At 46.6% G+C, this 27,676-nt stretch overlaps 1 protein-coding gene across 1 annotated transcript in view; it reads right to left on the bottom strand.

Annotated features, from left to right (window-relative positions):
• The window catches only part of MCM3AP (minichromosome maintenance complex component 3 associated protein), a 642,417-nt gene that overhangs the window by 222,392 nt on the left and 392,349 nt on the right, over positions 1-27,676 (bottom strand). The window contains exon 17 of the mRNA XM_078681440.1: positions 11,080-11,232. Coding sequence (XP_078537566.1) covers positions 11,080-11,232 — 153 coding nt within the window. The remainder of the gene's footprint in view (positions 1-11,079; positions 11,233-27,676) is intronic.

Below are 27,676 nucleotides of genomic sequence, written 5' to 3'. Positions count from 1 at the left end.
TGGCCATTTGCTGAGGATGGCCACGAGACAACCTCCTCACCCCTCGGGAGATGTGTCAATAGTTCCCAGGACAGGTAACAATATTGGAGGCGTTACCTCCTCCTGGCAGGAAGCCACACAGGGGGTTAGCCCAAAAGGCACACTTCAAAGGGGAAGCCACTTTTGTAGGACATATGGTGAACACACAATGGAGAGGGGCTTCTCTTTTGCTGGGGTCGACAGGTTAGCATCTGGGATAAAGGGGGGGAGGGGGGTAGGGGAGTTGAACACTGGCCAAACCATTTTTTTCATGGGCATGTAGTCTAAAGGTAGCTACACCTCTACGGAGGGCTACCAAGCACCACACACCAAGAGAGGGGTCCCAACATCTTGAAAGTGGGCATAATAGACCACTCTGGCATAGCAAAATGCCACACTCAAACGCAAAAACGAAAAGCGAGGAAACAGACCTTCTCCATGTCTGCGCACAGGATCTGGAATTACATCCTCATATCTACCATGTCTGTCCCAAACCTGCTCCAATTTAGGAAGGAGCTGAAGACAAGCCTGTTCAAAAATAACTACATCATGTACATCATGATGCACCTAAAGTCTACTTTCACTCTCAGAAACCGGCAACTTCTCCAATGACAAGTCGCTTGTCTTGCTTTGAATCCTTTACAGTGCTAAGCTGACTTTCATCTAAGTATGCACTGTATAAATATCATACACAAACATATATAAAAGAGTCAGTACATTCACATGTATGCGGGTTCCTGCTAGGTGGCCTTTTAATTATCTTCTACCCTTGGGGTACTGCCTAGTAAAAAGCTGCCTCCTTGAATGGTTCTTCACGTTTGTAAATAATACTCACTAGTATTGGTTTTAATTGTTTTATTTTCTGTGTAGGTAGAAGAGTTGCTAATAGGAAAAGAGGCTCAGACTTTTCCTTTCATACGTGGACCCCATAAAAATATGTTGCTGTTTTAACTATGGCACGATACAAGGAAAGGCATTTTATTGTCCACTTTGGAAAGCATTCCTAATTTCTTTATAATCTCATCAAACTCCTTTTAATTCTGCAGAAATTTTGCTATATTCGTCTCTAGGCCTCACTTCTTTTTGACAAGGGACTTTTCTTGATGTCGTGTATCGAGCATTATCTTATCAGGGTGGGATGAGTTAGCCTATGATGAAGCATTCCACAAAAGTATGGGTGAAGCTTTGTATTCCATTATCAACAAGGCTGGTTCCCTCTGACCCTTGCCCAACAATTAAAATCATTTTATCCAGCACGTTATTTCATCTGTGTTGTGTGGCCCATCCTTTCTGGGTCTCACCAGGCCTTTGGCCAACAGTTCCTTCATGTGAGCATGTAATTTGAGGCCTGCGTTGAGATTACTGGGAAACCTCCACTGTAGCAGCACCTGTCTCAGCAACCTTGTGATATAGACCATGTTTTCCCATAAGCCGGCTACCTGCTTCCACTGACGGTCTCGTTCTTGATGAACGGGTATCATCTGGAGCCTGCAAAAGATTAATAGGTTTATGCACAATGCCATCCGGCCTAGCAGAGATTTGTATGATCTGAGAATGACTAACTGCTTGGCTGAGATGGTTTTCACCATGGCTTGGAGTGAGAATGGCATTTCAGTCAGGTTGTCAAGAAAGCTTCACACAGTTGTTTCCAGCTCTAGAAACTCAACGTTATCTTTTTTGTACTGCCTTCTTGGAAGTGTTTTGACAGAATCATCCACAGATGAGGGGCCTCCTCTTTGGTAGTCAGCATTTTTCTCTCCAGCAAATATAATGCCAACCCCCTCTCCCTATACTTCAGGGTCATGGGAGGAAAGGTTTTACAGATGTTGCAGTGTGAAGGATTGTGCATTGGATAAAGCAATTACATTGCTCATCAGAGTCACCAGTATAGATCTTTTTCATCTGTCCACAGCTGAAGCCTGATTTGAAAAGAGATATTTTCTCTCCTTTAATAAGGATGATAATTAGTGACAGAGGAGAGTTTTTCCTGACCTAGAAAAATAGAGATTTCCCACTAACTACCCCCCAAACAACTAACAAAACACTGAAAGCTGATATTCATATTCAGGGTAGACCAGGAAAGTAACCGGATAAGGTCAAAGAGAGGTTAGAGCAGAGCTCTTCTCTGGAACACCTTCATACATGACAAGCAGCAAAATCTGAGCTAGGGTGGCCTTCAGGGGGTGAAGAATAACTAAGCACTTCCACTCCAATGGCTGAAGTTTGGGTTGATTTAAATGAGGTGACTGTGCTACTGAACACACTGTGCAATTGAGACCTAAAGCTATTTTAACATTGTTCATAGTTATTTAAATTTACCAGGGATTCCCAGCCTGGGGGTGGTGAATTATTCAACATGTGAATACATGAAATATCTAATGCTGGAGAAGAAGGAAGAGAATTTCAGACCCAACCACAAGAGAGCAGAATAATGTACAGCATGCGAGTCTAGATGACAGCCATGTCGGAAAACTAGGATTACAAATAAGGAACATTTTGATCGTGGGATCTTCAATTATATTATCAGAAAATAGAATAGCAGGTACATTATCTAGACACTAATGAGGATGAATCAGGAGAACAGATAACTTGCACAAAGTGGTATGTTTCCACTCCGATTCCAAGCAAAACTAAACTGCTTGACAAAAATATGTGCTAATGTTTTACCATGAAAAAGAATGTATATGTAAATTGTATTTGCTTGCAACAATAATTTTGATGTGAATTCATGAATGTCAATGAATTTTACAGTGGTATATTATGGTTTAAAAAAACAGGATTAAAGAATAATGAAAAGTAGAATAATGATAATAGTATCTTGATTAAAACTGAGAAGTTGTAGGTCGTGAACAGTGCACTCTGAATTCAGGTTGAATTGCTTGAAAGATTATTACTGATGCCCTGATCGCCACATTGCATATATTAGTTATAAGGATACACCACGTAGGGGTAGCTCTGGCTGCATCAACTGGAATGGACATTTAGCCCACCGAGAATTGGAATTTTTGCCTTCACGGTACTAAGGAGTGGCATATTACTATCAATCTATCAATGAATTGATTCGAGATAGCTAACCATGAGTATTAATTTCATAGTTGAGAAAGAGTTCACTGGTTTTCCTAATTGTTTTTGTGTTTGTCCAAACGCCATCTCAGAGAACTTTATGCATCTCTTAACTGGAAAAAAAGGCTTTGAAAAAAGGAAATCTAATTAATTTTAAAGTCCTGAATTACACTCATGAGGAAAAAGTGGGAGTTCTCTAGAAGACCTTTTTACTATCGAAAACAGTATAAGGTTTCTATGAACCACCAGCATGCATCTCACCCTACAATTAAATGACATCTAAGTTACATTTCAAGACTTTCCGGGTGAAGGTAGGTTTGTGCATTTCTTTTAAAGTAGGACTCATTCATTTCAATGGTTCTATAATAAAGTCTCCAAGAGGGGGGAACTTTCTCACTAATGGAAATACTTTCTATAACAGTCTTTAAAAATAAAATCCATACATCCCTCCCACTGTCCTGGTGCGCTAGGCCCTATACTCCCCTAAAAAAGAGCATACGACGGACCCAGGGGATTAATATCTAATTCACATCGCACACTACAGCATTTTACATCCCTTCGTACCTACTCCTACCAATCAAGCAATGGGACACCCTTTGGAGGGACATACCCAAAACCTATCGAAGCTTATCCCTTATACACTGGCCCACCTCTCCACCATTTATCCCTCCACATCTTCCCTCTGCTGTCGCTGCAGTTTGGCAGTGGGGGACTTTTGTTACATATGGTGGTCATGTAATCTCATCACAACCTACTAGTAAGAAATCCTGTGACACATTAAAGCCACCATGGGATATCCACTTTCTGCTTCCTACCTTACAGTTAATCCTTGGTATGCTGCCCCTTGCAATATCAGCGCTGACACACGCTGACTGAAAGCTCATTAGTCACATGCTCCATGCTCCGCAGCAGCTTGTAGCTCTGGCATGGAAAAAGACTTCTGTCCCTCCCATTGTTCAATGGTTCACTCATCTATGATGTGCTGGTGATGGAAAAACTCTCCCAAAACCTAACGCACACTGATGCGTAACTGGGGTGGCAGAGTGAGCTAAAGAATGTTGATGGATTAAACCCAGATCTGTTGACTTGGGGTCAGTGCTTGCAATGTTGAACACTCCGTCCATCATCCCCTTTAGTTTTGCTTTGTTCGCCCTAAGTTGGCAGGGTATGCCCAGACGTGGGTCCCTTGCTCACTTTGCCACTGGATTCAAGATATCCTGGCTGATGAGGGCTGTGAGCCCGAAACCGGTCCCAGGATGCTTGTTTCCGGTCCAGGGAAGACATGGCTTGGCAGTTCGGGCTGGACTGTTCCCATGAAGCACAGGCTCAGACTGATTTGCATATAGCCATGTCTGAACTGGGGTGGCGGAGTGAGCTAAAGAATGTTTTTTTTTTTTTTTAAACTTTTATTGAGCAACAAAATCATGTGTACAGAGATGGGCCTACAACCACACGGGCTGGCCGCTAAGATCGGAGCATAACACGGTATAAGACAGTGGTCGCCACTCTGGCGGTCAGGCACAATCCGGATACAAAATGTCGCCCACAATATGGAACAGGATAAGACATTTTTCTTATTTTAAAACACATCAAAAACAACAAACAACAAAAACAAGGCGAAGGAGTAATACACAGAGAGTCAGCCCTGGAGGGGGGGGGAAACGTCACTAAGCAGGAATACAAAGTCACAATCAGTAGGCTAAGTCAAGGCGGGGGGACAGCGGGGAGGTCAATCAAACCAAAGGACAGTATACGAAAGTTCAGGAACGCCAATCTAGGGTGACAAGGGAATATCAGGGGCCTCCACCAGGGGAAGAGCACAAATACATCAAACCAAAGGACCGTATACAAAAGTTCAGGGACTCCAACCTAGGGTGACAAGGGAACATCAGGGGCCTCCACCAGGGGAGGAGCACAAATATCCCCGCGATAGGCATTCCACTGACACCAGATCTTCGTCCATGCCCTAGGTCTGCCCCTGGCTGTGTAGACAGTCTTTTCACGGAACATAGACCAGTCCATGTTTTCTTCCCACACGGAGACAGTGGGGGGCCTGTGCGAGCCCCAAAGTTGCGCTATGTCCCGCTTCGCCACCATATACCCCAGGGTCGCCCACCTAGTTTGGGCCACCGAACAATCGGTAGGTTCCCAAACATTCAACAAACATCTCCTTGCCTCCGGCACCAGGGCAATTCCAGTCACAGCAGCCATCACCGCAAGTACCCCCGTCCAATAGGCAGCCACTCTCGGACACTCCCAAAGAATGTGAAGAAACGTGGCACTCATCCCACACCCACGCTTGCAGAGGCCATCCGGGGAAAAACCCATCACAACCAAACGAGGACCAGTAACATACACCCGGTGGAGGATCTTGAGCTGAACAAGACGGAGACGGGCCGGAATGGCGACCTCTTTCGGAGAAGATAGCGCCAATTGCCAATCCTCGTCATCCAATTCCAGCCCGTCGCCGACCCATGCTTCCCGAACTCGAATGAGCAAGTCCGTGCGGTTGTGAATAAGCTTCTTATAAATCAAGGAGATAGTGCTATCAGGGATATGACCGTCCAGGATACGATCTTCGAGGGGGGAGGACTCGGGGACAGCGGTACCGGAAGACAGAACAGAAGTGAGGGCATGACGGACCTGTAAATATCTAAAAAATTCCCTATCACTCAGGTCATAATCATTCCGAAGGGCCTCGAAGGACTTCACCGTTCCATTCGCACACACGTCACCCACTCTACAGATCCCAATCATGTCCCAGCGATCAAACCCCTTTGTTGTCCACAGACATCCCAAAAGCTCAGACGCGAAAAGCGGAGTCGCCAGCGTCACTCGTTCATCCCACCCTAAGCTCACATTCGCAGCGCGCCACACACGAACCGCGATCCTAGTCGGTCCCGTAAGGTGGAGCCCAGACGACCTAGAGTAAAGCGCTCTATTAAAGTCACCACCCGGTAGCTGGAGTCTGTCCATTTCAAAGGCCGGATCCGGACCCGGGGAATACATCGAATGGCTAATGGCAGACAGTTGCGTAGCCCAATAATATCTCCTGATATCAGGAAGTGCTATGCCCCCGTCATACCAAGGGATGGTGAGCTTCGCAAGTGCAATACGTGGGCGCCTGTCCCAAATCAGTTGCCTTTGTAGACTCTCGACCTCGCGGAAATAAGTAGCGGGGATATCGTCATAGCAATTCTGGAGCGCGTAAAGGAATCGGGGCAAGGACATCATCTTGAAAAGGGCGGCCCTGCCCAGCGGCGACAAGGGTAATTTACGCCAGCGAGCCACGTCCAGCCTCAATCTATGAAGCGGGGGAAGGAGATTACATTCAAATCTGAGCGACGAATCCAATGTAATAAAAACCCCCAAGTATTTGAAACCGGACTGAACAACCTGGATGGGAAATTATTCGGCAACGGAGGCAGATCACCCGAAATAGCATAGACGCAGGATTTAGCCCAGTTTATAATCAAACCAGAATTCTTACCAAACGAGGCGAGAACGTCAAACAGGACATTCAAAGATTTACGCGGGGAAGTAAGATAAAGAAGAATGTCGTCCGCATAAAGCGATACACGGTCCTCAAAATCTGGGGACCAACGTATACCCTTGAGAGAAGGTTCCCATCGAATCCACGAAGCTAGCGGCTCTAATGCGAGAGCAAAAAGTAGTGGAGACAAGGGGCACCCCTGTCTGGTCTCCCTACCAAGGGGAAAGGGAGCCGACACTCGACCGTTAACCACGACCTGTGCCAGGGGGTCGGTATACAGCAGCTTCACCCACCCGATGAACCCCGGGCCAAAACCAAACTTCTCAAGAGCCGCCCAAAGGTAGGGCCACTCTATCGTGTCGAAGGCCATCGAGGCATCCAACGAAGCCAAAATGGCCGGCTCCGTCAGAAGCCCCGCCCTCGCGATGGCTCCATGAAGGCGACGCAGATTAAGAGCTGTGTTACGGTGCGGGATAAATCCGGATTGGTCCGGATGAATCAAGTCACTAATGACCGTTAGGAGGCGAGTAGCCAGGACCTTGGCAAGAACCTTAGGCTCGACATTCAACAGGGAGATGGGTCTATATGACGAACAAAGATCCCGGGGCTTACCATCTTTAGGAATTACCACAATCGTGGCCAGACGCTGGTCATAAGGGAGAGCACCCCGCTCACGTGACTCCGAAAACATTGTTCGAAGACAGGGCGCAATCCGATCAGGGCGCAGTTTGTATAACTCGATTGGCAAACCGTTCGGGCCCAAAGCCTTGCCCGAACGAAGAGAGCGAATAGCAGTCGCGATTTCGTCCGTAGAGAACGGGGCCTCCATGGAGGACCGCTCCAAGTCGGAGAGGCAGGGCAAAGCTATGTCGCGCAGCAAGAGGCGAGAGTCGTCTTCATCCCTTACCGACACTGGGGAGTAAACCGCACGAAAGTAGTCCGCAAAACATTCCACTATTCCAACCGGGTCCGTCACCCGCACACCATTCAAAGTCTGAATCACAGGCACCACTCGATTCGCCCTCTCTTTCTTGTCCAACCAGGCAAGTAACTTACCCGCTTTGTCCCCAACATCATACAGACGACCCTGTTGCTCCCTAAACATCATTGTGGCCGCATCAGTGACCAGAGACTTATAGGCAAATTGCTTCAGACCCAGGGCATGGAGTTTGGCACGAGTGACACCCGATTCCAGGTCAGCCTCCATCTCAAGTATTTCCATCTCAAGATCCACCACCTCCCGATTCCTTGCCTTTTTGGTTTCAGCAATAAGGGACAGGGCCTGCCCACGAATTACTGTCTTAAAAGCCTCCCATAGGGACACAGCAGAAGAGACAGACCCCTCGTTATCCAAAAAGTAATTGTCCAGGGACGTAATCAACTGACCACGGGTCTCAGGGGAGGCCAGGTACCAAGGGTTGATAGGAGCCACCCGGCCCGCCGCCTCCACCCCCGCATCAAACCAGAGCCAGAGCGGAGAATGGTCCGAGATGCCCCGGGGAAGGTGCCTAATCTCCCGGACAGCCGACGACTGTTCAGCTGGCATGAGGAAGTAATCTAATCTAGACAAACTCCCATGGGCCCCAGAGTGGAAAGTATACTGAAGTTGAGTGGGGTGCATAAGTCTCCAGCAGTCCACCAAACCAAAGGTATCCAAAAAGCCACCCAGCCATAAATGGGTCGAGGGAATATCCCTAGGGGGGTAACGATCACTCAGACCAGAGAGAACAGAATTAAAGTCACCAGCCATGAAAAGAGCACCATCAGGGAGTCCCAACAAAACTCGGCCCAAATCAGAGAAAGTAGAGGTCTGCAGGCCAGGGGCACATAGACGGTGAACAGGGAAAGGGTCTTGCCCTCATATCGTCCCACGAGGACGGCATAGCGCCCCCGATCATCGAGGATCACATCATCTATCGCAAGGGGAAGAGAAGCCCGGACAAGGATGCCCACCCCCCTAGAACCCGTTGTAAACCCTGAGTGCGCAACAAGACGATAGCCCCACCTATTTATCGCGCGACAAGTATTGCCCACTAGGTGTGTCTCCTGCAGAAAGACAATATCGGGAGACAAACGTCGCAGGCATCGCAACACCACCCCTCGCTTTATACGATCCCCTAGACCATTGACATTCCATGAAATAAACCTCAACCCGCTACCCCCCATCCCACGAAGTAATGCAGAAACCACCCCCAACGAGCATGACACTGAAAGTACAAGTAGCAAAATAGAATCGCCTTGAAAAAACAAAACACAAACTACAAACGCCCCAACAACCCCCCCCCCCCCCCAACACCCAAGGAAACATCCCCACCCTGCACCCCTGCAGTAGACAAAAAAGCCACCCCAACATGCAGTGTGCCTGTCGCCCAGAAACCCCCATTCTACAAAAAAACCCCGGAGGAGGAAAATGCCCTGTCCCACCCGCCACCCCGACAGAAATAAGGGGAGAAGAGAATACACAGAAAACAAATCACTCAAGTACGGAACCCAGGAAGAAATTACATGATACAGAAACCGGGGCCCAGATAACAAGTTCAACTGCGCCGGGATGCCCCTTCGCTGGGGTCGCTGTGCGCATAATAAATTGTTATAACATAACATAACATAACTCTCCATGCCACCCTCGGCACCACCCGGGTGCTCGGTGGGATCAGCGAAATTAGGCCGGTCCGGCAGAGAGTCCAGCCAGTCATTTACCGAATCAGGTCGATCAAAGAAAAGGGTCCGTTCATTGTACTCCACTCGCAGCCTGGTAGGAAAAAGCATGGCGTATCGCAGACCCAGGTCCCGAAGACGCTTCTTGACTCCACGGAAGCCCATTCGCTGCCTCTGCACCAGCTGTGAGAAGTCCGGATAAAAGTTCACCGTGGCATTTTCGAAGGCCACCGGGCCCTTAGCTCTCGAGGCCTGCAGGATAGCGTCTCGGTCCCTATAGTAAAAAAGTTTTGCGACAATGGGCCTCGGCGGGGCGCCCGGCTTGCCCTGGCCACCGGGAACACGATGGGCACGTTCCACCGCAAAGAATTTGCTCAATCCGGATGGAGAAAGGTAGTTTTGTATCAAGTCCTCAACCAGGAGATCAACAGAATGCGGATCAGGATTTTCCGGGACACCAATAACACATACATTACAACGCCGTGCCCTGTTTTCAAAATCCTCCAAGCGCTGAGTCATGAAATCGTTCGCCTTTCTGAGGTTGCCGATCTCCGTCTGTATCTCCGAGACGTCGGCCGTGAGGCTAGATGACTTGAGGTCCAATGACTTCACCTTCTCATTGGTTTTAGATAAGTCGGCCCGAATCAGGTTCACATCAATAGCCACAGTATCAATTTTGTGGGCCAGAGCTTCATACTGTTGGCCGATGGTTTCTCTCATACCCGAGATGGCGCCCATGATGTCCTGCAGGGACGGCTCCGCCGAAGCCTCCGAAGGGTGCCCCACTGCACTCTGCCCAGACAAGGCGGCACCGGGGGACACCTTCGACTGTGTGTACCGGTCCATGATATTAGACTGGACCGGGCCCCCGCGAATGGGCGTCTTGGTCTTCCGCCGCTCTTGGTCCCCCCTGCCAGTCATATCGGAGACCGCGTCCCCACGGGACCCACGCGACCTGGTGAAAATGGCCACAGGAAGACAGGGCGCCGGAGCCAGAAGTCAGCAGCGAGGGCAAGACGAGGTGCGAACCGGCCCGGAGGGACACGAAGCAGACAAACGGCTCAACTGCAATCTCGCGCCGCTGGACTCAGTACCAACCAGACACCTCCGTTGGAAGACATAGCCTGAGTCAGAATCGAAACCGAAAGTTAAGAGGGGGACCCATGAGTCGAGTCCCCCTGCCGCTGTTGTTCAACTCCGACACGGCAACAGAGCCCCACCAAGACCCGGGCTCGCCACCAATGCGGGCCCCGAAAGTTTGAGTCGATGTAGCTTCGGTGCCCCTTGTCCAATTCAAAATCCGAAAACACTATTAAGATCAGCCCAGGTTCCTCTCCATTAATCCTTGTAAGAAATCAGGATATGTTCAGGATATCATGCCGGGAGCGGCGGGGGTCCGGAGAGCGCTGTGCTCACGCGGCCATCACGGATGCCCGCCAAGCTCCTCCTCCGAGCTAAAGAATGTTGATGAAGTAAACCCAGATCAGTTGACTGGGGGTGAGTGCTTGCAATGTTCTACACTCCGTCCATCATCCCCTTTGGTTTTGGATGGAACAACTCTCCCACAACCTAACGCACACTGAGGCTAAATTACTGTGAGCAAATAAAAATGAAGAATTCCATGTTCATGCGAAAGGGGAAAAAGTATGCCTGAGAAGGGTGTCTTCCATAAGCTGTACAATATATTTGTGAAATAAAAGAGATAAGGCAATAGCATTTTGACAACTCTTTCTTTACCTCCCATTCACAATACTTCTTCCTATTAATTCTGGGGGTGTATACACTAACAATGCTGGCTCATCTTGACTTTGCAATAAGTTGCAGTAAACCTCATCTGTTCCTCTTACCTCTGTAGGTACTTGCAGTAACACTGTAGCTCCTGTAATGCTTGCTTTGCAGTCAGGAATATTTCTTCGTCTAGGAAAAGCCCAGTCAATTCATGAGACACCAGCTGTGAACAGCGAGCAATTCGTTGCCTCTTATCTTCGTCAAAGGCATAACTGAGGGCAGAGGAATAAGTGCAATTAAATTCATTGGGTAGGAGGGTGTGGACAGTGGTTGGAAGAAAAAAAGAGGAATAAAAGGCATGGGATCAGCAATACCCAGGACAAATAGAGGAAATCTATGAAAATGTTACTAAAAAAACAAAAAACACTAAAGAACTGCAACACAAAAACAAATACAACAAAACATCTCAGAAGTGTATTCTATGCTGAAAGACGCCCATAAAATTGAATAAAAATCAAGTAAATGAAAAGTCAACAACAAATAGCACTTATCCACACTAACCAACGCACCCGCTCAACCCTTCTATTGAAATAGAAGCCTTAATTTAAATTGCTTTTTTCCTATTCATGAAAACATGTTTTTTGCTCTTTAAGTTTGTTGTTTTTATAAACTCACAGAGAGTAATAAGTGCGTGAAATGGGTATTCAGTGGAAGGGGCAAAGAGAGAGGAGCAATAAAGAAAGGCATTTGCACTCTACCCTGTAAGCATCTGCTCGTAGTTGGTAGTGCTGATTATTCACATGCTCTCCAGACTTCTGCTATCTAATGTTATGTTATGTTATTTATATTTATAACGCACACGGCTACTCCGAGGAGCGTCCCGGAGAGAGTTAGCACCAGATTAAACGAAGAGAAATGTTTTCAGATTTTTTTAAACAGAATGGGATCCTTAATACACCGAACGGTGAACGGCAGATAGTTCCAGGCTAAAGCAGCTTTCAGAGCAAGGGAGCTGCCATCCATCCTATGCAGCCGAAAACACGGAACATGCTCCAGAAGTTGAGTGGAAGAGCGCAGATGTCTTGCACGAGTATAGAAAGTGAAGCGCTTTTGTAGATAGATAGGACCAGAGGCGTGAAGAGCACAGTGTGCTATAACTAAGGATTTGAATTTAATCCTTTTGCCTACGGGCAACCAGTGCAGGGGGTGCAGATGTTGTCACAGCTGCTTCTTGCAGGAACATTAAGGAGAACCCTGGCCACCGCATTTTGAACAACCTGGAGTTTGTTGATCAGGTATCACGGTATGCCAGCATTCAAGGCATTGGGGTAGTCCAGCGGGATTAAATCAGGGCTTGCATGACTGTTTCCTTAGCGGCCCTAGGGAGCAATGGGAGGAATTCTCAAAGGCTCTTTAGTATCCAGAAGCAGCTCCCAGCTAACTTCTTGATCTGGGTCGCAAACGTGAGATTCTCCTCAAACCAGACCCCCAGATTCTTGGCGGGTTGCCCGTTTGAGGCTGGCATCGTAGAGTCGGACGGCCAGAGAGATTCTCTGAACTGAAGAGGAAATTTTCCATACCAGAGAATTTCCAATTTCTCCTCATTACAATTTATTTGTGCGGAGGCCAGCCACTGAAAGTCCTTGGATAGGCATTTTTTAGCCGAGGAAGTGGAGCTCTCATATTTCCCCCATGTGCACAGAAGCTGGGTAACGTCCACGTAGGCAATGATTTTGGCCCCCAAATCTTCTGCCAGTTGCACCAAGGGAGTGACATCAATGTTAGAAAGAAGGGGACTCAGAGAGGAACCCTGTGGGACCCCGTAAGCACCCTCTGGGGAGAAGACGATGAAGGTGGAACCAAACCTGTGGCACCCTGCACTCCAAGAAAGAATTAAGCTTGACACAGATGTTTGCAAGTCCACTGGAGTCAAGCTATCCTGGCTGAAGACGGCTAATAGCCAAAAACCGGTCCTACGATGCTTGATTCCGGTCCAGGAAAGACATGGCTTAACAGTTCGGGCTGGACTGTTCCCATGAGGCACAGGGAGAAGACTGATTTGCATATGGCCATGTCTGAACTGGGGTGGCTTAGTGAGCAAAATAACGATGGATTCAACCCAGATCTGTGACTGGGGGTGAATGTTTTGCCTTTGTGCAAACATTCCGTCCATCATCTTGTGTGTTTTGCTGTTCACCCCATGTGGGAAGGGTATTGCCCAGACGTGGGTCCCTTGCTCACTAAGCCACTGGAGTCAAGCTATCCTAGCTGAAGACGGCTGATAGCCAGAAACCGGTCCTAGGATGCTTGATCCCGGTCTAGGAAAGACATGGCTTAGCAGTTCGGGCTGGACTGTTCCCATGAGGCACAGGGTCAAGACTGATTTGCATATGGCCATGTCTTAACAGGGGTGGCTTGGTGAGCAAAATAACGATGGATTAAACCCAGATCTGTGACTGGGGGTGAATGTTTTTCCATTGTGCAACATTCCGTCCATCATCTTGTGTGTTTTGCTGTTTTTGAATTTTAGTCATAAGATAAGGAACAAAAGCATTTTGCAGATGTCTGGCCCAACATTAGATGATAGGAATGAGCAGAGCATGTGTACATACAAGCTCACCTGCTACAGAAATATGAGTTTACATGGAGGATGGACAGTTGAGTAATAAATGCAAAGTAATTGGTATTAATATAAGAGGTAGAAGAGCAATACATTCAATTAGAAGGGAAATAACCAGAAATGACTGGCAGCATTTAAGCACAATGAATTTACCTATGGTAAAATATATATCTGGGGTACAATCTTCTTGCAGATTCCCCCACCTTTGAAACACTCCCAACCATCAGACTAGTCTTAAAAATATTTCCCGAAAAGGGGGTGGTGATGAACAGAGTGCCTGAATTAAGCAGACCACTCTTACCCAGTCCAAAGATCAGGGCTTGATCCATCACCGTTTTTTAGCTCACTGCACCATCCCAGCTCAGAACTTGGCTATATGCAAATTAGTCTGTTCCTGTCCCAGTGCATGATGGGAACAGGGCAAACCAAACTACCAAGCCAATTCTTATACTGGGAAGGAAACAAGCTTCCGGGGACCGGTTTCTACCATTTCAGGCGTCGTCGGCCCGGCTTGCTTGAATCCTGATGGTGCAATGAGCAAGGGACTCGCATCAGAGTATACCCTTCCACGCTTATGGTGGACAAAATGATTCAGAAAAGGGGGTGGTGATGAACAGAGTGCCTGAATTAAGCAGACCACTCTTACCCAGTCCAAAGATCAGGGCTTGATCCATCACCGTTTTTTAGCTCACTGCACCATCCCAGCTCAGAACTTGGCTATATGCAAATTAGTCTGTTCCTGTCCCAGTGCATGATGGGAACAGGGCAAACCAAACTACCAAGCCAATTCTTATACTGGGAAGGAAACAAGCTTCCGGGGACCGGTTTCTGCCATTTCAGGCGTCGTCGGCCCAGCTTGCTTGAATCCTGATGGTGCAATGAGCAAGGGACTCACATCTGAGTATACCCTTCCACGCTTATGGTGGACAAAATGATTCAGAAAAGGGGGTGGTGATGAACAGAGTGCCTGAATTAAGCAGACCACTCTTACCCAGTCCAAAGATCAGGGCTTGATCCATCACCGTTTTTTAGCTCACTGTACCATCCCAGCTGAGAACTTGGCTATATGCAAATTAGTCTGTTCCTGTCCCAGTGCATGATGGGAACAGGGCAAACCAAACTACCAAGCCAATTCTTATACTGGGAAGGAAACAAGCTTCCGGGGACCGGTTTCTGCCATTTCAGGCGTCGTCGGCCCGGCTTGCTTGAATCCTGATGGTGCAATGAGCAAGGGACTCACATCTGAGTATACCCTTCCACGCTTATGGTGGACAAAATGATTCAGAAAAGGGGGTGGTGATGAACAGAGTGCCTGAATTAAGCAGACCACTCTTACCCAGTCCAAAGATCAGGGCTTGATCCATCACCGTTTTTTAGCTCACTGCACCATCCCAGCTCAGAACTTGGCTATATGCAAATTAGTCTGTTCCTGTCCCAGTGCATGATGGGAACAGGGCAAACCAAACTACCAAGCCAATTCTTATACTGGGAAGGAAACAAGCTTCCGGGGACCGGTTTCTGCCATTTCAGGCGTCGTCGGCCCGGCTTGCTTGAATCCTGATGGTGCAATGAGCAAGGGACTCACATCTGAGTATACCCTTCCACGCTTATGGTGGACAAAATGATTCAGAAAAGGGGGTGGTGATGAACAGAGTGCCTGAATTAAGCAGACCACTCTTACCCAGTCCAAAGATCAGGGCTTGCTCCATCACCGTTTTTTAGCTCACTGCACCATCCCAGCTCAGAACTTGGCTATATGCAAATTAGTCTGTTCCTGTCCCAGTGCATGATGGGAACAGGGCAAACCAAACTACCAAGCCAATTCTTATACTGGGAAGGAAACAAGCTTCCGGGGACCGGTTTCTGCCATTTCAGGCGGCGTCGGCCCGGCTTGCTTGAATCCTGATGGTGCAATGAGCAAGGGACTCACATCTGAGTATACCCTTCCACGCTTATGGTGGTCCCCGGTAGCTTGTATCCTTTCTGGTGAAGAATTGGCTTGGTAGTTTGGTCTGCCCTGTTCCCATGATGCACTGGGCCAGGGACAGACTAATTTGCATATAGCCAGGTTCTGAGCTGGGATGGGGCAGTGAGCTAAATAACGGTGATGGATCAAGCCCTGATCTTTGGACTGGGTAAGAGTGGTCTGCTTAATTCAGACACTCTGTTCATCACCACCCCCTTTTCTGAATCGTTTTTGGCCACTATAGGTGTGGCAGGGTATACTCAGACATGAGTCCCATGCTCACTGCTCCATCAGGATTCAAGCAAGCCGGGCCGACGAGGCTGAAATGCCAGAAACCGGTCCCCGGTAGCTTGTATCCTTTCTGGTGAAGAATTGGCTTGGTAGTTTGGTCTGCCCTGTTCCCATGATGCACTGGGCCAGGGACAGACTAATTTGCATATAGCCAGGTTCTGAGCTGGGATGGGGCAGTGAGCTAAATAACGGTGATGGATCAAGCCCTGATCTTTGGACTGGGTAAGAGTGGTCTGCTTAATTCAGACACTCTGTTCATCACCACCCCCTTTTCTGAATCGTTAAAAAGATTTCCCAGCAGTAACGATGAGGCTCCACACTACCTGTCTATAAAAAGTTGATGGCAGTTCCTGATACTTTTTCCAGGCCCCAGAGGGTGTGCAGAGGAACCAAGCAGCATCAATGACAGTGGTAACAGCCCAAACACATACTTTGTTACATGTATTTTTAATTGCAGAATATCACTCATGAGGGTATCATGGCAGGTCGCAGAAGAGTAAGGCTAGCCATATGTGGATCTATACGCAGAGTCAGGTCTTCAGCCGCTGGCAGAATTCAAGGAGAGAGAAGGAGGCTCTGATGTGGTGTGGGAGGCCATTCCTTGCTTTAGGAGCAATGTTCAACAAGGGCCGACCTCGTATTCTGTTTTTGAATATGCCATTAAGAGTGTGCTAGTATGAGTCTGGCAGAGTGGTGGTGGTTGGAGGATTGGTGGAAATGTAAGGGGCTGTTCAGGTAGGCTGGGAATATGCAGTGCTTTGTATGTGTGGGTGAGGAGCTTGAACAGTGCACACTAGTGAGTGAATGGGTAGCCAGTAGAGGTCTCGCAGGTGAGGTGTCATAAGGGACCAGCATGGGAGGTTAAGAACAAGTCTGGCCTGGGAAATGCAAAGGACTTAGAGACCTTAAAAGCCCAAAATCGATCCTTGCAGACGGATATGGAGAGGCTTGAGATGCAAGCAAGAAGAAACAACCTTAGAATCATTAAGATACCGGAGGGATCAGAGAATGGAGACATTAAGGCATTTGTCTGTAACTCCTTAGGGAGGGTGTGTTGAAGGACAGACAAGATATCGATCTGGAGAAAGAAATTCAGAGGGTTCACAGAGATCCCTTTAAGCTACATCCTGACAGATAAGCTCCCAGAAAAATGTTAATTAACTTTCAGACTTATGCTATCAAGGAATTGGTTCTAGGGAGAGCTTTAACTGATACGGCGCTTCATTTTGACTCTGTGATTTACCAAATCCGTTCAGATCTTGGAAAAAGAACTGCGCAAAGGCAATGGGAGCTTGGCTCCAGAATGCCTGAGCTAAGGATTCCGGGAGCACACGTCCAAATGAAATTCCCTACATTACTGAAAGTGATGTGGAGGAATAAGATGCATAACTTTAGCTCCCAAGAAGAAGTGGGTCACTTCTTGGCCCAAATGAAGGGGTAATTAGAGGTAAATACGGATTTCTGATATGCTCTTATTCCAGTACGGAATTAAGGAGTGAAAGGCAAGAAAGTAAAAAAAGAAACAAACACATATAAAATACAGGGGGCCACCACTAATTATTTATTAGTTATACTTTTTTTTTCTTTTTTAGGTTAGGTGCCTTTGCTGCTCTTGGGAGGTGACGGGTGTCCCGAATAGGCATTTTTTTTTATCGCCAAGGGATGGAAGGAGGGTTTCTCATGGGAGGGTGGAGGGGGGTGCACAGGGTGTAGGGAGCAAGAGGGAAAAAACAGAAAAATTAGTCCTCATACAAGTCAAAGGAAAAAACGTTAGGTCAATGCGGGAAGAGCTCTGGGAGTCTTGAAAATGAACAGGTCAAATAAAATTACGTTTATTACCTAGAATGTGAATGGATTGAGAAACAGGAGGAAGCTGTCCTGGGTTTGTGAATTTTTAAACAATAGTGATGCCCATATCTGTTTGTTAGAAGAAACCCATCTAGAGGCCCATGAATGTAAGCAAGGGTTTGGTAAGCGTAGATGGGTTCAAGATGTGCTCTGCTCTGAACAAAAGGGTAGCACAAGGGGAGTTGCACTAATTGTTAGAGGTAACGCGGGGATAAAGGTAGAACATTTTGACACAGATCAGTCAGGGAGATGGCTGGTTGTTACCTTGACAGTTTGCGGGTTACCTTTAGTATGTGCAGCGTATTATGGGCCGAATGAAGATAATTTGGGGCCCCTTTTAAACTTAGAGGCTAGTCTGCTAAATACATCCGCACCCATTATAATCGGGGGGGATTTTAATCTGGTACTGGATAGGCAGTTAGACCGGACCTCCAAAGCGAAATACACTATTCCACCTAGAATGTTTTCTGTGCTCAAAAATGTTATTAAAGTATTTAATTTATTGGACATTTGGAGAGTTAAGAATGGCAGCCTGAGGGATTTTTCTTTTTATAGTAAGAAATATAAACATCACTCCAGAATTGATTATTTCTTGGTGGATCAGACTATGTTTTCGGAAGTCGAGTCTATAGTGCATATTCCAGCGACCATATCAGATCATTCAGCTGTGGAGTTGATATTCAACTTTAAACAAAAGGAGTGTCAGAGGAGGTGGACTCTCGATAGGACCTTGCTATTGAATGAGCGGGTGAGGCTAGAGCTAGAAGTAAAAACGGATGAATATTTTAGGTTTAATACAGGCTCTGACAAGGACCAGATAGTATGGGAGGCCTTTAAGGCATATATAAGAGGGCTTTTAAGTTCTATAATGATTGTCAAAAGGAAATCTATGAAAAAGGCTGAGGCCGATAGGCTCAATAAGATCAAGGAAAAAAAGAAAGAACTACAGCAGGCCTCTATGGCTTTCCAGAATTTAGTGCAGCAGTTGGAAAGAAAGCTAGAGGGTCTCCAGGCAGATTTGCAGGCCAATTTAGATAGGATCTTGAAGGATAGATGGGACGCCAGTAAGCTCCAACATTTTGCTTACTGCGAGAAATTTGGTTCTCTCCTGGCCTGGAAGACTAGGGTGGACAGGGCTAGAAACCAGATAAAGAGCTTCATTCAAAGAGGGTAAGGAGTTCTTTTATATGATGACGACAAGATTCGGGAGGAGGCTAGATCATTCATGTATAACCTCTATGAGGAAGACATTGAATCAGGAATAGAGAGAGCTAGGTATTGGTTAAATTCCATAGAACTCCCTCAGCTGTCTGACGAAGATAGGCAGTTTTTGCATAAGAGTATAACCAAGGGAGAGGTCAGAGCACAACCTATGAAAATGGCTGGGGGCAAAGCAGCCGGCCCCGACGGGCTTCCAATAGAGGTCTATCTTGGGATACTGGACAATGTGGTGCAGGTTTTAAAAAATGTGTTTAATAAAATATACATGCAAGGAGAATGCAATCCAAGTTCATGGTCTGGTGCAATAGTGACTCTAATTTTGAAATCTAACAAAGATCCGCAGAAAATTGAGTCTTACAGACCTATATCCCTGTTAAATTCTGATCACAATGTCTTTGCAGGGATATTGGCTGCAAGGGTGGCTAAAATTATTAAGGCAAAAGTGCACCCTGATCAGAGTGGGATTATACCCGGTAGACAGCTGAATGAGCTCACCTTTCAAGCTGTAGGGTCAATAGATGTTGCGGCGAATAAGAAGCTCCCACTTACGATAGTTTCAATAGATGCTGCTAAGGCTTTTGATCAGGTGAATTGGTTAGATCTCTGGGAGACTTTACAAAGTTTTGGTTTTCTGAGAAATGTTGTGCGGGCTGTTAAATCCCTCTATTTTAACCCCCAAGCAAAAATGTTGGTTAATGGTGCTCTGACGCAATGGTTTAGCATCTCAAGAGGCACTAGGCAGGGGTGTCCTTTGTAACCATTATTATTTAATTTATATATTGAACCCCTAGTTTGCTGGCTCAGGGCTGATCCTCTCATTAAACCCTTTAAAAGTGCAGAACTGGAGTTAAAATTTGCTCTGTATGCGGACGATCTCCTTACGTATACATCCAATCCAGCAGAAGCTATAGCGAGGTTGCTTCAGAAGGCTGAAAAATTTGGTGAAGTTTATGGATATAAAATCAACAAGGACAAGACCGAAATAACGGAATGGAACCGAGCCAATGGAACACAGGGGGCAAAGTGTTGAATGAGATACCTTGGGATCCACCTAGCCCAGAATCTGGTAGACGTACCAAAGATTAACTGGAAGAGGGTTTCTAAAGAGGTTGGCAGTCTGTTAATGCGCTGGGCTAACCTTACTTTAAGGATTTACGGGAGGGTCAACCTCGTTAAAATGATAATCTTGCCTAAAATAACTTTCTTGTATAACTCGATTCCCTTATCTTTCAGCCCAAAGGATATTGTTAAACTGCAGGGTAAAATTGGCTCTTTTATACGGGCCACTAAAACTCCCAGAATTGCATGGAAAAAGCTTAGGAGAGGTCTTCTCAAGGTGGGAGGACGTGCTTTACCTGATCTACTTACTTACTGTCATGCTTTTAGAATTCTGGCCAACAAAACTGATTCTTCCTCACTAGGTTTACTATTTCAGACAATGTTACAGGATGTTCGGCAGGGGCAGGAGTTTTTTCTCTACAAGTTTGGAGATCCCAAGTTCTACAAGAAAGTTAGACTTAAGATCTTGGGAGCAGCATTAAAGAACTGGATTCATATCAGAAGGGGTTTGAAAATTCCATATTATACAGCACAGGCTCCAATCTGCGACTCTCCCGGCACTCCTGAATGTCTCCAGGATTACCTCTGTCAACCACTTAAATCGGCTGGTATTAGATTTTAGGGAGACCTCCAGGAGGACTCGCAGTTGATTGGGTGGGAGTCACTCTCAATTTTAACCTGTGGGACTCTGACAAGATTAAAGTTTTATCAGCTCTCTGCGTGGTGGGCAACGCAGTCCTGTGGCAAAGAGGATGCAAGTCTAAAATTCGATTCAGTCTCTAGAACGGGCACTTGGAAACGGGAAGTCTCTTTTTGGTACTGGGCCCTTTTGAAAGCTGGTGAAGCGGTGGAATCGGAAGTCAGAAAACTCTGGGGTAGTGATTTTGGAGGAAATTATCAGGAAATGTGTAACCTCTGGTGTGACTCTTTTTCTATGTTGCAGGCAGTAGTTAAACCAGCTGCACTTACGAGGAATCATCTTTACACTGCTTACAGAGTTTATTGGACTCTAAGAAAACTATCTAAAGTGACCGGGAGGGTGTACAACTGTCCCAGTTGTAAGTGTCCAGCATCAGACGATTTCCACATGTTTGCAGACAGTGCGAGAATCAAACTATTTTGGACCGAGGTACGTGGCTTCTTAGAAGATGTGTTGCATCAGCAGGTTGAAGTTTGTTCTAGGTCAAATCTTTTTTGGTCTTTTGACGGATTATGGTATGAATGCTCCGGCTTCTAAATTTGTGTTTTATGTAATAATCCTTGCAAGGAGGGAAATTTGTAGGGCTTGGAAATCCGAAATCCCTCTGTCCTTTGCAGAATGTCTGAAGCATATTATCTGTACCAGCGAATCTGACATGGCTTGTGACAATACTAGTATACACAAGATATGGGCGGCTCTAGTGGCCTGGAGGGAGAAGTGAAGTCGGTCCTATGATTATGCCAGGGTACTGTCAGTCCTGTTCTCCCCAGTAACATACGGTCATCCAGGTGCTGTGAACAGGAGTCGGATAAGGAAACAGTATTATCTTGAGGGAAAACTCCCTTTCTCGTTCCATAGGCCTTACACAAGGGTCAAAACAGAATTGGCCAGCATGGAATGGTTGGAGGTATCTCATCAAGAGCGTCCCTTAAGGCATGTATGAGGACTAAAAAAAAAGAACAAGTCTGGCCTCTGCGTTCTGGACAGTCTGTAGTCGTTTCATCAGTTGTTTGGTGATCACTGCATAGAGAAAGTTAAAGTAGTCTAGGCAGCTGGTGATGACGGTCTTTCAAGTATTGTTTGGTAGCTACTTGAATATTTTTTTCTAGCATCCTCAGAGTGTGGAAGCAGGATGTGGCGACGGAGCTGACCAGCTTGTTGCAGATGATGATCCGAAGTTTTTGTACTTGTGAGCTGGGGACAGGGGTGGATCCTATGTCTGTAGGCCACCAAACTGGGTCCCATGGAAGGCATCTTTTCCTGAAAATTACAACTTCAGCCTTGTCAGTTTTCAGCTTGAGGCAGCTGGCTTTATCCAGGTGGCCACTTCAGTCACGCAGTTGAAGTTGTTCACTGTCCTGGTGTTTTGTCCGAAAGGGACAGTAGCAGTTGCGTGTCATTGGCTTAGATGGGTAGGTTGATGTTGTGTGCTCGAATAACACAGAGGAACCCTAATAAATGTTTAGCAAATATATGCAGATATGAGCATATGGCTGCACTGTACATGCCAGTCACTGGAACACCTCTGGTGAGATGTGTAAGAAGCCATTGATCTAGTGGAGTGGATAGGAATGCCCTCCAAATAGCCTTTCATGGACAAGGCTTAGAAGAGCTTAAGGAATAGGATGAACCAGCAGGAGATGGTGCTCTTTGTCACCACCTATAATTAAAAAAATAAACAATACCTTGGGATAGATAAGTGTACTAAATAGTAAGACTAAGAGAAACCCAAATTGACTCTTCCTGTAGATTTAAATCTTTTTTAAGCAACTTCCATATATTTCAAATATCCATAGTCAATGAACAAACAATATGTGTACAAAATTCTGGTCTCTTTGCATTGTATTTATTTCATACTTTCATTTCAAACGGTCATCTTTTTTGTGTTTTCAAAATATGTATACAAAAATACATCATACCAACATATATATACACACATATTTACATTTATACATATAACACAAAAACCAATATATTTCTACTTTCTTATTATCAATGGGGATGCACCTCACAAGTATTTATCCTTGTGCATTCCCTTCCATGTTAGATCACCATCTTGGAGCTACCTTGAGGTTTTGTAAATTCAAACCACTATATGTTTTAGGTACTCCCAACTTATTCTGTATTGTTTTGATTTTTTATGGTGTCTCAAAATATCTGTCGATGCGTTTCAGCCACTCTACTAGTTGGCCTCATCAGGACTAGGGCAGTCGAGTGCATAGTTTTCAATTCCACCAGTCTTGTTACTTTCATGGGGACACCCTCGGCGGCGGAAGCGAAGCGTCCAGATAGCTACATCTTGGATTGCTCGACATTGCGAGGAGGAAATAGCTCCACCGTGAGAGGAGACGCCCATTCATTAGACACGACCCATCAAAGATTATTCCAGTGGAAAGTATTGCAGCGGAGATCGTTCGTATAAAGCATATCCGCCGAGGGTGTCCCAGTTGAAAGTAACAAGACAACCACAGAGTGCAACAGGTTACACAGACATATGATCTGAATTTAGACAGCAGGAACCTGTCAAGCAACAGAGCAGTTACAGGCTCAGTATTCACGGAATAGCCAAAACTCAAGTTGTACAGTAAAGTGTTTTCTTCAGACAGGAGAGGGTTTCACATAAAATGTGCAGTATTGGTTTTTAAACATCAGTCAAATCTTACACTCAGGAGCAGTGACCTTAATTAGCAAAACTATCCTTAAGGTGATCTAGAACTTTGTAGCGCTGGTATTACATAGAAATACTTACTATCAGGTTACATAGAATTTACCAGTCAATGCACCTGAAAGCAAAGTTATCCCTCAAGGTACCAAAACATAAAATTTTCAGCATTAGACTCTCTCTAAGGTTATAGGCATGAGGCCATTCACAACTGAGATATTTTTTTGAAAATATTTTTATTGTTTCAGCAATTACACCAATGCATAGATAAATTTGTGAGGTAAAGTTAACAGTTCACAGATATGGTGTCAGTGACAGCATAAATCAAACATTTCAATTTTCATTTTCCTTTTACATGTAACTCCCCCCTCCGACCTTCCTCAGCACTTCACTTTATGCAAATTGTACGTTGCGTAGCAATGCCTTGTTACTACGCACCGGTGTGATTCCCCAGTGTGATACTTTGTCTCCCACTTCAACATATATCCATTTATATTGTGCAGGCAAGGTCTGCAGTACATCCAGTGTGTATTTGTTCCATGTATCAGTGTATGTGTTGCCCAGTGTATTGGCCGCTGCGGGTCCTGCTATAGCCCCGTCTCTTATGGCTAACCCTGCGCGTATCTATACCTCGTGTGCCTTAGTACCCATTTCAAATTCCATTAGTAGTGCGTTCCAATCTAGTGAGATGGGAGTCTTTCTTAGGCCTCTGCGTTCCTCTCTGTGTAATTCCTGCCCTTCTGCCTTACCCCATCTCCGCACCTCCCCACTCCATGTCTCTACATCCGGTGGTCTGACTGATTTCCATTTCATTGCTATAAACCTTTTTGCTAACAACAACGCCAAATCCACAAATCTGGTAGCCACACTCCTCTTCCTCTCCTGGTGACCTAACCCCAGCATGCCATACAGTGAAGAAGTATAAGGCCTGCCCGGTGCCAGCGCAGTGAGGATCCGGTGAATCGTTACCCAGTAGTACCCCAGTTTGGGACAATCCCAGAACATATGTAGCAGGCCAGCATCATCCTGGTTACATCTGGGGCAGGTGCCTGTCACGTCAGGGAACATCGCACGTATTCTGTGAGGAGTTAAATAGGCCCTGTGGACAATCATTAGCTGGATAAATTTGAACTTAGGATTGCGCGACACTTTTTTAGGCAGTTTCAAAATTTTCTCCCATTCCTTTTCGCGCTAATACTTCTCCCTGCATCTCTCTCCCAGCGCAGCCGGATGGGCTGTAATGAAATAGCTTTGTTGGTTCTGATACCATTGGTCAGCCATTTCGTTAGGTGGCTACCTGTCCCCATAAGATATTGCATAGTGATTAGTGTATTCGTGTACAGTTCCACCCCATTCCTAGCCCAATGCGTAGTTATGTAATGTGTGACCTGCGCGTGCTGTATGAACAACTCCCGCGGTGTCTGGTGCAAATGGGTGAATTATGCATTTGTCAAAAGTCTGCCCTCCGAGAAAAAGTCTCCTATATGTAGAACGCCTACATCATGCCAAGGTCGCAGTGTGCGTTCCGTTAATGCCCCAGTCCCCAAGGGAATCCCCAGCAACGGTATCGTGGGAGCATACGTTAAATGTTTGGTCGTGTAACTGACCGCCTTTCTCCATTGTTTGATCGCTAACTTAAGCAGGGGTGGGGCTGATTCTGGCACCTTGGCTTTTGGAAGCAGCAACCGGTGGATATCTCCCCTATTCCTGTCTGCCTCTGTCATATTCAATTCTTGGAGATTACGACCCGCCAGCCAGTAAGCCAGCCACTGGAGTTGGCATGCATATCCATATGCAATCAGGTCAGGTACTCCCATACCACCCCCGTCTGTAGGAAGTTGTCATTTGGCTAGGCTCACGCGTCTTCTGCCCGTACCCCATATCAATTCCGTTAATATCATATTCAGGGTTTTGTAAAAGGACATGGGCACCAGAATCGGCAAGTTTGTGAAAAAAAATATCAGCCTTGGTAGTACTACCATTTTGGAGATCGCCACTCTGCCTGCCACCGACAGGGGTAGGGTGATCCAGAATTGCACCTGAGATTTCAGGGCAGTCAGGGCCTTACCGAGGTTGCCATCCAAGAGGTCTTGCGTTTGTCTGTATATTTGGATGCCTAAGTATTTGAAAGTCGTGGGCGCCATTTGGAAACGATAAGGTGGAAGGTTTATATGCGATTCCTCCGTTGGTCTGTGGAAACTGAACCCATAGGACTTCGCTGCATTGATCATGAGACCCGAAAGTCCGTGGAAGTCATTAAAGATCGCCGATAGCGGCTGCAGCGAGCATGTGATATCTTTTAGGAACAACAAAATATTATCCGCATATGCCGAGATGATATGATGGGTTTTACGTCTGGTGATCCCAGTCGCGACTGCCAGGGTTCGCACCTTTATCAGCAAGGGCTCTAGGGCGATTATAAAGAGCAAGGGCGACAGTAGGCACCCCTGCCGCGTACCCTTCGCTATCTCAAACTGGGCAGAGATACACTTGTTGGTCCTGACTCGCGCTGTGGGCTTGCGATAAAGGAGAGTCACCCATGCTATAAATTACGGGGGAATCCCAAATTTGCTCATCACCGCAAACATATAATCCCATCTAAGGGAATCAAAGGCCTGTCGAAGGTCCAGGGATATACACCCCTCGGATTCCGTCCCCATATCATCGTGAGTCATCAGTTGGCTCAATCTCCTTAATTTCAAGGCAGTGCTTCTGCCCGGAACAAAACCGCATTGGTCAGAGTGTATCATATCTGGGATGTATTGGGAGAGTCGGGTTGCCAAAATCTTACTGAGTATTTTGGAATCCGTATTTAACAGAGACAAGGGCCTGTAATTCTCCAACTGTAAAGCGTCCCTCCCCGGCTTTAATAGAGACACTATCAACGCCTGCAGCGTCCTGCCTGGTAAGGCGTCGCCTTCCAGTGCTTCCCTGTATAGTGTGTGTAAACGGGGGGCTAGCAGATCAATATAGGCCAAATAGAATTCTGCCGGAAGCCCGTCCGTCCCGGATGCCTTGTTCCCTGGCAATGCCTTAATGGCTTGCCTAACTTCAGCTATTGTGATGGGTTTCGAGAGGTCTGCACTTTGAGCGGCAGTCAGATGCGGGATACATGTGCCTGATAGGAATAACTCAAAGTCTCGGACCGAAAGCGATGCGTGTGGGCTATACAGATCAGAGTAATAATGCTGAAACGCAGTATTTATCTCTTAGTTGGGTCTGCATTATCGCTCCGGACCTGTCCTTCACTTCCATTATGGGAGCGCCGTCCGGGGCGTTGCGTGTTAATCGTGCTAAGAGCACACCTGCTCTGTCAGCCTGTGTGTGTTGGTGTATTCCCTAAAGTCTACTACCCTTAATTCTTCCAATAGTTCCGCGTGCTGTATATGGGCCTCTTGGAGTTGTGTGAGAGTGCCGTCTGTACCTGCACCTCGCTTTCTAGCATCGCCAGGCTGCCCTCCACTTCCCGTAGCTTGTCCAGAACCAGGTACCTTACACCCACCTTTGTACCCATCGCCACCACACGCACGGTCGCCTTTAAGGCGTTCCATTCAATTTGCCTGGAGCTGGCCGTGTTTTCGTTTTCGTCAAAGTATTTTGTGCTTGCTTGTAATAATGTAGACCTGAAAACTAAATCCTCCAGCAAACCCGGGGACAATCGCCAAATCGGTATTGGAGTGGGCAGTCTTCCCCACTGTAGCAACAGTTCCAATGGGTTGTGGTCTGACAGTGTCTTTCCCATGTGCAGCACAGATACAACAGACGCCGTCAGCGACCTGGAGCAGAAAATACGGTCAATTCTGGTGTGCAACTTGTGGGGCGGGGAGTATAACGTATATTCCCTATTAGTCGTATTCAGCGCCCTCCAGGCATCATCTAGTTCCCAGCCATTCGCCCATTGTGCTAACGCTATGGCCTGCTTCCTACTTTCTGTCGCGTGTAGTGGTGGGTGTGATCTGTCAAGTGTGAGGTCTAATACCGCGTTGCAATCACCACCTATAATCCATTCATGTGCCGTCCAGTCTGATAACACTCTACTAACTTCCTCGAAAAACCGTGATTGGTCTGTGTTGGGAGCGTATATACTGCCCAATACTATGCATGCGCCATTCAGTATCCCCCGTGCGAACACGTAGCGACCATCCCTGTCCACTCTTGTTTCTATTAATTTAAACGGAACAGTGTTTCTAATCCATATTGCCGCCCCCCGGGAAAACACAGAGTATGTCGTGTTATAAAGTTGACCTTTCCATTTCCGTAACAACTTAGTACTCTCCACCCCGTTCAGATGTGTCTCTTGGAGGTACGCAATGTGTATTTGTCGCCTGTTCAGTTGGGCCAACACTCTG

This window comes from Lissotriton helveticus, chromosome 3_1, assembly GCF_964261635.1.
Source record: "Lissotriton helveticus chromosome 3_1, aLisHel1.1, whole genome shotgun sequence".
Classification (NCBI taxonomy): Eukaryota; Metazoa; Chordata; class Amphibia; order Caudata; family Salamandridae; genus Lissotriton; species Lissotriton helveticus.
Note: the sequence above shows the minus strand (reverse complement) of the source record. Positions and strands in the feature narration are given on the sequence as shown.